We start from the raw sequence: 12615 nt of genomic DNA, 5'->3' as shown, positions 1-12615 counted from the left end.
CTTCTGTGCCATCATAGACAGGATGCTCAACGAGCTGAATAGAAGATTCTCCTCTGATGCCTGCAGTGTTCTGATGGGTGCAACTGCATTGAACCCCAAACACTCCACATTTCTGGACAAGCAAGCATTCTTAGGAATAGCAGCAAACTATGGTGTGGCAGAGAATGACCTCGCAGTGGAGATCCACCAGTTAAACCGGCTAATTGCCAGGAAGAAAGAGAGGGGACAGAAAGTATCCACACCATTGGAGCTTGCAACCATGCTGGAGCCATACAAGGATGCCTTCATGGATTTCCACAAAATTGTATGCATTGCTGTGACCCTGCCTGTCACTTCAACTGCCTGTGAGAGAAGTTTCTCATGTCTGAAGCTTCTCAAGACATACTTACGCAACAGCAGTGGTAACAACCGCCCCAGCAACCTTGCTGTCATATGAGTAAACTCCAAGAGGGCACAACTCGATATTGATACTGTTATAGACGCACTTGCTGCCAATCACCAGAACAGACGCATTGTTTTGAAGTAATATTGACTATAAACACAACATGATGAAAGATAGTTAGCCTGATAGTGACCTTACTTTTCCTCAGAGTGTATTAACTTTACATGGGATAATTCGTTTCTGCTATGTAAACTATGTCTTTATGTTATATTTCTTTTGATTTGTAGCTTTACTCTTAATGGTATATTAAAGGTTCAATCTAAGCTAATCTTGATTTTCTTTATTATTATGTATTACCTTGGGTGGAATTTAGATGTAATAATGAATTATTAATCTCAGAGTACGAGTTTCCAATGAAAACTGCATTGAAAAATAGCACACCTTTCTAAAATGTACCTTGGTATTTAAATTATTATATTTTACCATCTATACTTCATACTGATGGCATTTTGGGAAGCCCCTCCACAGTTTACCTACCCCCCCCCCAACGAAAATATCCTGGCGCCGCCACTGGGTTATCTGCTGAGTTCACCAAAGGGAATTGAGCCTTCAAGGAATCTAACTTAACCTAACAATTACCAATTATAATTGTCATTAATATAATTATTCTTCATATAAATATACTTTGAAATTGAAACAACTGATACTGCATCTAATTGCATTACAATGTTTCAAGTTTGGACAAGTTTCAGCTGTGACGTCGTGTTTCGCTTCTTTCGAGATTGAGCCCGGCATGGCCAAGCGTGTTAAAGCGTGCGACTCGTAATCTGAGAGTCGCGGGTTCGCATCTCCGTCGCGCCAAACATGCTCGCTCTCCCAGCCGTGGGGGCATTATAATGTGACGGTCAATCCCACTATTCGTTTGTTAAAGAGTAGCCCAAGAGTTGGCGGTGGGTGTTGATGACTAGCTGCCTTCTCTCTAGTCTTACACTGCTAAATTAGGGATTGCTAGCACAGATAGCCCTGGAGTAGCTTTGTGCGAAATTCAAAAAACAAACAAACAAACAAACTTTCGAGATTTAGCCGCTAATCTAGAGCTGGCTTTTAAAAAACAGTTGGCACCGTTACCCAGGGTTGACTGATGACGAAAATTGCTAAGCTATCTTGCATCTCCAATGACGCATGCGATCTTCAGATGGTGCCATATTTACTAGCAACCAGTGATGCCACTGTCGAAGTTAATTGAGATTGTATTAACACTTTCACCCCGAGAACTTCCCCTAAGCTAAATAAAATCATCTGGCGTTAGGCAGAATAACGTATCAAAAGGCCCAATACGTGATTAACGTGTTATATTAATGATATGTTTTAGTTTTTACTTTTTTGTACAGCGTATTCCGATTCAATTTTATAGTTTTAGGAAAAAATATTAACATTCTACAATTTCCTCTCAGAGCCCCAGATAACTATGGTGGAGCATAGTTTGTAAAACCATGCTTTAAACAGTCAACATATTTTGTCAGAATTAAAGGGGCAGGGTTAATCTTGTCCTGAATGAACTTTAGTATATGAAATATGTTCTTACTAGGTTGCAATAATCTGTTATGAAACGGACGTCATAAATGTGAAGCATAAAAAATATAAAAGAAATGAGTTTGTTTTTGAATTTCGCACAAAGCTACTCGAGGGCTATGTGCGCTAGCCATCCCTAATTTAGCAATGTAAGACTAGAGGGAAGGCAGCTAGTCATCACCACTTACCGCCAACTCTTGGGCTACTCTTTTACCAACGAATAGTTGGATTGATCGTAACATTATAACGCCCCCACCGCTGAAAGGACGAGCATGTTTGGCGGGACGGGGATGCGAACCCGCGACCCTCACATTACGAGTCGCACGCCTTAACACGCTTGGCCAAACTGGGCCCACACACATTTGGAAAATCTGACTAAGCTTTGGGAAAAACAAAACAACCCATTCAGAACTTTCCGCACCAGACCACTCTTACCTTGCACTTGAACAAAAATATTAAGATAAGTAAGAAACTTCATCAATAGTAAAATTATATATGTTAGTCTGAAATACAAGAATCTTATTTCTTAATTTAGTAGCTGAGTAATCACATTATATAGTCTGTCTGAATTTATTTATGAATATTATGAAACGATCCCCAAATGTTGGATACAGCAAAAAAAACAAAACAAAACGTGTCGTTATTGAACAAAATGGTTTTAATAGTTTTGCTTTAAGAATAATTTTAAATTGAAGTTAATTTTTGCTAAAAAATGAGTGTTTCGTGCAAAAAAAGTTTAGAGACACAAGATACAAACGGTAAACGAACATTTATTATTTCAATTTACAGAGCATGAATATTTCAAAACACAACATTTCTGTACACTTAACGGAAGAGCTGTCAAAAGAAGCCCAACAACAGATAACAATAGAGAAACAATTCTAGAAAGAAAGTTCCATTCGAACGATTTAGTATTTTAAAAACCATTTATCTTAGTCTTAACCCTAAATAACATAATGTAAAATTTTCAAACTATTAAAGAAAAAAAAAATCCAAACTATAGAAGTTTTTTTATAAATAACCAACAAGAAAAAGATCTTTCTTCTTGTTAAGAGTAAATAATAATCAATTACTTAATTTGCATTTGGATAATATGAACAAGTTTAGGTTTGAATTTTGAGAAGAAAACAGTGAGTGAAAAAAAACATTTGGAAAGTTTCAATAACAAAAGTACTTCACAAGTAAATAATACTTCAAAATATATCTACTTCTACGTCTTTAGTATTACTTCTATGTACAAATAATTATTCAACATCAAAACCCATCAACATGTCAAAGAACTGTACACTGATTAAACGTTTGGCACAACAACGAGGTAGAAATAAAATATCCACTTTAAAAAATTACACCTTGGATCAAAAATAAATGATTTTTGGTGAGTTCATTGCTCAGGCTTACAGAGTATATAACACATGTCAAAACTGCACGTGAACAGACATACATTTGACGAAGGAACAACTGATTAGGATTTGATTGTTTTTACTCACACATACCACAAGGATTTACAACTGAATCCCAGGAACTTTACAACTAAATCCCAAAAATGCACAGTGGGACTAACAGAGACAATGAGTTCGCCAGTTAATCTTCTTAAATGATAATATTACATCGGATTGCTCGGCTATATATTCCCCGGGTTAGCATTCAACAAAGAGTATAGTGAATGTTGTAAATCTCTTTGTAAGACTGAAGTTCGCTATCATTTTGGAACGTTGGAGTAAATTCCAGTTATAATACATTTGTCTTAATTGTTTAGCAATGAGTATATAAATACCACTGATATAGAACTGCACCAACTTATAAAAAAAAAAAGATGGAGACGGTTGACAAGACACAAAATATTTTTATTTACAGAATTTGTGAACGTTTCGGAATACATATGCGAGTAATTTTTCTCAGAAACTCAGCCAGTTAAACAATGGCTATCCGGCTCACTTTCTAAAAAAAAATATTCGCAAATTTTTGAAATATAATTTCTAGCCATCTACTACTTTGTACGAGGTCTGTTCAAAAAATACGCGGACTGTTTGAATTGCGCAGCTCCAGTTGGTTCCAAGGGAATCCACTTGGTGTCGCTAGGTTCGCACAGATCAGTTGATTACGACGCCATTTCCCGATTGCAGATATCTTCATTTGTGTATTAGCTACGCGGTTTTAAGTGAAGTGCGATTTTTTCGTTTTGCGGATTTCAGAATGAATGACCTGAAGGAGCAACGACTTGCTGTGAAATTTTGTGTTAAACTTGGAAAATCTGCGACTGAAACTTTTGCTATGCTTAACACGGCTTACGGTGATGTTGTTATAAAGCGTACGGTATGTTTCAAGTGGCATGAACGTTTGTAGGATGGTCGACAGTCCATTGAAGATGATGAGCGTTCTGGACGTCCTTCCACGTCAACTGACGACCCACACGTCGACAAAAGCAACACCCTGGTGCGGGCAAATCGACGTCTGACTGTCAGGGAGCTTGCTGAAAAGTGTGGGATATCAGTTGGATCTTGTTACAAGATTTTGACCGAAAAATTGAAGATGCACCGCGTTGCTGCGAAATTCAGCCCTCAGAACTCGTGAGTTTTTGGCCAAACACTCAATCACTGTTCTTCCCCACCCCCCTACTCACCTGACCTTGCTCATTGCGATTTTTTCTTGTTCCCCAAACTCAAAAGACCCTTGAAAGGAAGAAGATTTGAGACAATTCCCGAGATTAAGGCAAATGCGACGAAGGAGCTGGAGGACATTACAAAAGAAGCGTACCATGACTGTTTCAACAAGTGGAAACACCGTTGGGATAAGTGTGTGCGTTGGGGAGGAGAGAACTTTGAAGGTGTCCCAGACCTGTAACTTCTAAATGAAGTACATTTTGTTTTATGACGTCAGTCCGCGTATTTTTTGAACAGCCCTCGTATATAGTCCTCAAATTTCCTCTCATTATCTGCCTTCCTTGCATTGGCTTTACAACTTAAAAATATCTATGCTTTTTAACAAATCATTCTATTTTCATTCACCTGAGACTAATATATAGACCAAGTTTCCGTATTGAACACTTCTTTCAATATAAAGATAGAATGTCAACACTAATACGTTCATGGCTTGTGTATAAAGCACACCTACATTGGATGTTAGGTCATGAAGATTGGGAAAAAGAACAATAAACGCCACTTAAAACCTAAAGTCTGAGAACATTTAGAAGTATCTAATAGGTTTGGTTTGAATTTCGCGTAAAGCTATTCGAGAGCTACCTGAGCTAGCCGTTTTTAATTTAGCAGTGTAAGACTAAAGAAAAGGCAGCTAGTCATCACCACTCACCGCCAACTCTTGGGCTACTCTTTTTACCAACGAACAGTGTGCTTGACCGTCACATTATAACGCCTCTATGACTGAAAAGGCGAGCATGTTTGGTGTGACGGGGATTCGAACCCGCAATTAGATTACGAATCGAGTGCCTTAACCACCTGGCTGTGCCGGGCCATCTAACAGGACCAACCACTGATTAATGAAACTCAGCTTCACAGCTATTCATTCACATTATAATATTTTATATAACGATTTTACAGAACCTTCTAGAATTCTTGTAAGATTATTCACAGCTCACGATCATCCGACTATTAATAGCTTACAAGCATTCTTAGGCCTTATATTATTATGAACAATTTCTCTTAACAATTAGCATTTTGTAAATAATGTTGATTATTTCATATTCAAATATAACATGAAGTCTCATACAACTTGCAATTAATTAAATGAGTAAAGGAAGTTATTGTGGTATTACTTAATAAATATGTTTATAATACTATTTCTAGATTTCGTTGAAGATGGAATAAGTGTATTCTGAAACGTTGGAAGCTTCTTTATTTTTAAAATGTTTTGTGAACCTCTTATTACACTTTGTTTTCTCTGTCACTTAATTCCTTACACTAACTGATAATCTATAGACTGTAATTCAAGTCTGTATTTATTAAGCCTAATTTTTAGAAATGAAATCTGTTACGAACAAAAACAGTTAAAGTTATGTCATCACAAAATATCGAGTATATTAACATAATTAGCTTAAGTGTTATTAGGATATAAAATAAAAGAAACTTGACGCAATTTATCTGATAATTAAACTTCACGCAATCATAACCTAAATAATTAAACTTCAGTTTTTAGTTGAACGACGTTTTACATAGAGTGTGATATTGGTAGTTGTAACAGAACGAGAAAAAAAAAGTATTTTGGTTTTAGAGAATGTTTTTCGTTACTATACGTGATTAAAATTAGTTTGAACAGTGTTAAAATATTGCGTATGAAGATTTCTGAGCAAGTTCATTTTGTTAAATAGATAATAATAACAATTTGTAGAATCATACGGGGGCTTTTCTCTACATTAAAATGTACTACATTGTTGCCAAGTGAGAGGGCCGAAAACTCGCAAATACAATGATTTTAATATAAACAAAAGTTTGCGTATAATTCGTCATAATAATTTGCATCTACATTTACGAGTCTTAAACAAAGTAACAATAATTATTATTGTCACAATGTCGACAGTTTATTATTGTTTGTTTTCTTAATACAGTTTTACCATAATTTTTTAACCCTACTGGCTTCTTTCTCATTTCGCGAATAAACTTTTAATCATTATTTTTTTAACTGAAGATTTACTTTGGCAACCATTCTTGTAATTTTACATTACCAGTGTATGAAGAACATTATGTGTTGAATATAAGGAAGACGAAAATGTTTTAGTTGGATATACATGACACAATTAGATACGCCATTGATGTGTAAATAAATAAAGTTTAATTGAATGTTGGCAAAAAAAATAGCTACCCATACTTCTATATGTGAATCCAATTTTCAGTTAATTTACTCATTTCTCTTTTTAATTCTCTGATATTATTCCTTGTCTATCTAGTGCGAATTATTTACTATTTGATGTGTGAGTGTGTTTTCTTACAGCAAAACCACATCAGGCTTCTGTTTTATCTCACAAATACTCCCTCAGTAGATTAATTTATTTCCTTATATAATTCTAAAAAAATGTAATATTACTTATGTATGTTTTAATAAAGAAATGTTAATGTATTACTGTCTATCAATGCACGGTTTAACTTGCACAAAATAATACTGTTTCCTTAATTATCTTAGTTGCACAATAAATTACATACCAACAAGAAAAAAAAAACAGCACAATGTTGAGCCATTAAAATCCTGTTCCTAAAAGTTCTACAAACTTCACTAACACAAACGATGTGTAACTGACATACTCATAAATATTTAACAATACTGGCAACTTAACAATGACACCGATATTTTTATGCTTGTATTATGCAGAGAGGTTGACGTATAGAGTGGTGCAACCGAAAAACAAATGGTAACAACAGATTTTACTCGCACCATCTGTGGATATTTCGTGTTTTCAACAAACGAACCAAATGGATTGTGGGATAACATTGTGAAATCTTTATATCTCGTTCTCTGTTTTTATTTTTTCTGCCGACGAATATTTTTTTATTTTTATATTCATTCAGAAACGCAGTATAAGTCAATTTCCTCTTCCATTCTTTTCCCAATACATTAATTTAGCAGTATTAAACGTTTTGTACTGGAAGATTACAAACATATTTCTCACTGATTCAGCTTTCTTCTCTGGGAACTGCTTGTCGTTCCTTCTCTTCTTCTTGCTGTTTCCAATACGTATAATTCGATTGGATATATTCAATCAGTTCGGGAAAATCTCCGAAAGCTTTATTTATAGAAAACAGAGAAATAATATTTATGTTGAAGTCGTCAATTATTGACAACGTGCATTTATAAAATATTTTCAATTCAACATCTCGCAGAACAAGTATCAGTAATTCACACAAGTTTGTTTATGTACAACACTCAACATCTTGAACAATAAATGTAAGTAGCTACAGGAAAATTGTTCATGCCGGTGTTCAAAGAAAGATTATTTATGAAAAAAACCCTACAAAAAACAAACAATGAACGTTGCACACACAAAGTGTTGGTATTTACGATAATTATGTTAATGGACAATACCCACCTCAATACTGATGACTTACTAGCAAAAAGCCGTTCGAAATTTTGAACTGATGGATTAAAGATGAGATGGCTAGTGAAAGAACGAATGCCAGCTCTTTGGCTATTCTCGTCTGGCCGATTAGCGAGATTTCAATGTTAATCTTGCTGCATCCACGGCCCCAAAGAGCAACAAAGCGTAGTGTTTTACGATAACAGAACGCGAACAACTAATCCTCGGGTTCATATTTCGGACACGCTAACCACTAGGCTCAGCCAATCCACCTTTTTTAATGTTAGTATTTCTCAGACCTTATTGCACGTATGCCACGTTTTTGTATCTACATCAGTTCTTCATAAATCCTTAAAGAAAATCTGACGGTACAATTTGTATATATATATCTACTGCTGGCCCAAATCTTAAGGCCATTTAATAGGGAAAATGTGAACACTATGAAATTAGCCTGCATACTAGCTGGTCAAAAGCTTAAGACCATACAAAAAAAAATCCTAAACAGGGTACAAAATGCCGAACAAGAGGTCTCAGTGGTGAGATGCACGGCCATCATTAAGAATAACTGCAAACATTCGCTTTGGCTTGGTCGATATAAGCGTTTGCAGAAGGCTAGCAGGAATGTTATTCCAAGTAGTGAAGATGGCTTTACGAAGATCATGCACTGTTTGAAACTGACGTCCATTTCTACAGACTTTCCTTGCCATCCACCCCAAACCTTTTCAATGGGGTTCAGTTCGGGTGAAAACGCTGGATGGTCCAAACGAATCACGTTATTCGTCATGAAAAAGTCCTTTGTCTTTCGGGCATTGTGGATTGCAGCGTTATCCTGCTGAAAGATCCAGTCATTTCTACACAAGCAAGGGTCTTCAGTCAATAAGGATACTCTCTCTAACATGCCAATGTAGCCAGCTGCTGTTTGACGCCCCTGTATAACCTGAAGCTCCATTGTTCCATGGAAGGAGAAAGAACCCCAGATCATGATGCAAACTCCTTCACTGTGTCGTGTAGAAAATGTCTCCGGTGGGATATCCTTATCGTGCCAGTAACGTTGGAAGCCATTTGGACCATCCAGAATTATATTTTGTTCTCATCAGAGAACAAAAACCTTCTTCCAATTTTCTACGTCCCATGTTTGATGCTTCTCAGCAAAGTTTAACCGAGCTGTTTCGTGGTGTGGAAGGAGGCGTGGCCTTTGAAGACGTTTACGGTTTTTAAAGCCTTTCTCTCATAGATGTCGTCTTATTGTTCTTGAGCTGCATTCTGCGTCCGTAAGGGCCTTAATCTGATTCGACGATCGGCTGGTGTCTTGCCGGCCAACCCTTCGAATCCTCCTGCTCAACGCCGGCGAAATTTTCTTTGGCCGACCACTTGAAATTCTCGTTCCGTATCCCTCAGGGTCTTTTAAGAAATTTGCAATAGCAGTTTTACTACGCCCAATCTCACCAGCGATGGCACGTTGAGAGAGACCTTGCTTTTGTAACTCGACAATTCTGCCACGTTCAAACTCTGTCAACTTTTTAGCCCTTGCCATGTTTTACCACAATGTAACACAGGAGATGTTGACAACGCTAATGCTTGAACACAAATGACTAAATTTCGTTACGTGTTTACCGATTAACGCTTCGTTTCAGTATGGTCTTAAACTTTTGACCAGCTAGTATTTAGGCTAATTTCATAGTGTTCACATTTTCCCTATTAAATGATAAAAAATTTTTCATTTTTATTTTCCCTTTTCCTATTTTCATCTTTCGAAGCTCTACTCAAATAAGTGGTTGAGTCTAACAACGCAAAATGCATATTTTTTTCTTTATGTTCATTGGCCTTAAGATTTTGGCCAGCAGTGTATATATATATATATATATATATAATTATAATAAACAAATAGTTCCGACCTACTTTAATCTAGAAACATTTAATAACACTGCACAACAAAGGTTTTGCTTCTTGAACACTGTTGTGTGTTCCTTATAGATTTTTGGCTGCTGTTCACGAAAATCACACCCAAATTTGTCCATCACGTACTGTTTCATCGAAAACTTGGTTTCACCAGGACATCCCTACAAAGGAAAAACGATATCAGGACAACTGGAATCCATCAAATGCTTGCTGACTACTGTTGGGACGCTGCAACGTGATGCATCGAACATTGAATACAAACGAAAATCAGGAGCAAAACAATTTTAATTATGCTGAACTTGGTAGCGTATCAGACACATAAACGCAATTAAATATGTTATTGCCGGTAAACAGTTAACTGCCTATTTCTCAGAGTTCCTACGTGATGAAGCAAAACCAAAACTATATTTGCGCATACTCACCAGGTACCTGTCACAATCAGTAAAAATTTTTCAAGAAGCAAAACTTTTCAAAAACGTTGTGCAGTGGTATCTTAAAACAAATAGTTATCATGTGATAACTACCACAATATGATATAACTGTAAATTAATTTTAGAAAATTTGAAATCCGTTAATATTCTAGCAACATATTCTCTATTATAAATGTTGCTACTCATTTTCTCACTTTAAATTAACTATTTTAGTGGTAGTTTTGTCAGGAATGGTTTGTGTGTATGAAGCTGTTCGATATATAGTAGGTGATTTGCATTGTTTCTCTGTAAGGATAAAAACAAGTGTTTACCTTTGTCTGTCATATCGTTAGAAAGGCCTTCGTAAGAGATTTAGTTTGGTTTGTTTTGAATTTCGCGCAAAGCTACACAAGGACTATCTGCGTCCATACTTTTGCAGTACAAGACTACAGACAAGGTAGCTAGTCATCACCATCCACAGCCAACTCTTGGTAAAACTCTTTTACTAACGAATAACTGGATTGACCGTCACAGTATAACGCCCCCAAGGCTGAAAGGGCAAGCACGTTTGGTGTGACGGGGATTTAATCCCGAGACCCTCGGATTACGAGTCGAGTGCCTTAACCACCTTGCCATGCACGGCGTGCTTTGTAAGGGGAGTTCATATTGTATATTGACTTTTCTATTCATAACCAATTTACCGTATTTTTTGCCTAGTCAAACTTTTTAATGCAATGAGTACGGTGCACAATGGCACAATGATGTTGTCATCACTTGACGACTGCTTCGAGTTCAACTTCAGTTTTTTAGTTGCAAAGTATTTCACACAACACTTAACCCACATTTAATTGCCTAACAAATTAGTATTACACTACATACAATTTCTTTGGACTTTTCGGCTTATTTAGGTCTAAAATACTCATGCGTAATTCGTTCAAAACCATATGGTTATTATTATGTGCGCATTCAGACGTTTTTGCATGTTCAGCTAAGTTTGCTTTCATTATAACGTTACAATTAGTTTACTTTGCAACAATCCAGCTTTGGTTTATTCCGTAAACACATTTTAGCTATATGATTCTTCGTTTTTTGTCAGATTCTTTGTTTCAAATCGCAAAACCGTGTCATACACTAATCATTCATAACTGTTTCGTATCTTGACCACCACTAGAAATACCATTACTTTATTGTTTATTTAACGTGTAGTTTTATTAAATAGAGCTACGTCTATGTGATTATGTTTGTTTGACCGCATAAACTTATCAACCAAATAATGATTTATCGATTTAACAACAAAGTATGCCACAAATCGTAGCTTAAATGTCGTGCGTGAAAATGTCGTTTTGAATTTCGCGCTAAGCTTCACGAGAGCTATCTTCGCTAGCCGTCCCTAATTTAGCAGTGTAAGACTAGAGGGAAGGCAGCTAGTCATCACCACCCACCGCTAATTCTTGGGTTACTCTTTTACCAACGAAAAGCGGTATCTATCGTAACTTTATAACGCCCCCACGGCTGAAAGAGCGAGCATGTTTGGTGTGACGGGGATTCGATCCCGCGATCCTGGGATTAGAGTCGAGATGTTTGATGCATAATGGATGATCTACGCATTAATGTTTGTATAGTCTATAGTGAGTGATTTACGTATTATGATTTCCATTAGCAAATAAGTTGTTTAAACGTACCTCAAAATATACGAATAGATAAATGTATTGCATGTTATTGATTTTACTAATTATCTCAGAGACTTCTACCAAACAACTTTATATAAAACAAACATACCTGCATTTAGCAGAACTTCTGTATTTTAATAAAATAGATCGTGTAATTTGAATAAACATTTGAAATACACGTTTCTGTAGCTACTAAAACAAAACAAAAACATATTCGTATGATGTTACGAGATAAAGTATAGTTCTTTTGGACATAAGTCTTTCTAGGGCAATGTTAGCAATTGTACATAATGCATAATTGAATATATGTAAAATAAACAAAGTCCCAGGATAAGTAATTATCTAGCTTTATCAGAAAATATATTGCGCATGTCCGGTCGGATGTTTTCTATGTTGTTGATAGAAGTATAAAATTCGTTTTAAATTTAAAGTATTTCAAATAAGAGATTATTAGTGCAATTTCCACAGTTCTGGTAGTATTTTTATTTTATTTTAGTGAACGTCTATATGGAATATCCGCGCTCTGTAAACTATAAGGTTATTCCATAAAGTTAATGCCGACTTACCGGGGGACAATTTCAACTTTTCTTTTTTTTGGAAATATTCTAAATCGATTTTAACAACAAAACCAGGAAGGGCACCTGAAACCGTTTAATACTTCTT

General features: G+C 36.0%; 1 protein-coding gene across 6 annotated transcripts in view; it reads right to left on the bottom strand.

Moving 5' to 3' along the window:
* Positions 1–2708: 2708 nt before the first annotated feature.
* The window catches only part of LOC143222458 (high affinity cAMP-specific and IBMX-insensitive 3',5'-cyclic phosphodiesterase 8B-like), a 199315-nt gene continuing 189408 nt past the window's right edge, over positions 2709–12615 (bottom strand). For all 6 annotated transcript variants that reach the window (XM_076449006.1, XM_076449008.1, XM_076449009.1 and 3 more), the window contains one exon: positions 2709–7682. In XM_076449006.1, the coding sequence (XP_076305121.1) occupies positions 7573–7682 (110 nt within the window). In that variant the 3' untranslated portion in view covers positions 2709–7572. The remainder of the gene's footprint in view (positions 7683–12615) is intronic.

Source organism: Tachypleus tridentatus, chromosome 8 (genome assembly GCF_004210375.1).
Source record: "Tachypleus tridentatus isolate NWPU-2018 chromosome 8, ASM421037v1, whole genome shotgun sequence".
NCBI classification, from domain to species: domain Eukaryota; kingdom Metazoa; phylum Arthropoda; class Merostomata; order Xiphosura; family Limulidae; genus Tachypleus; species Tachypleus tridentatus.
Note: the sequence above shows the minus strand (reverse complement) of the source record. Positions and strands in the feature narration are given on the sequence as shown.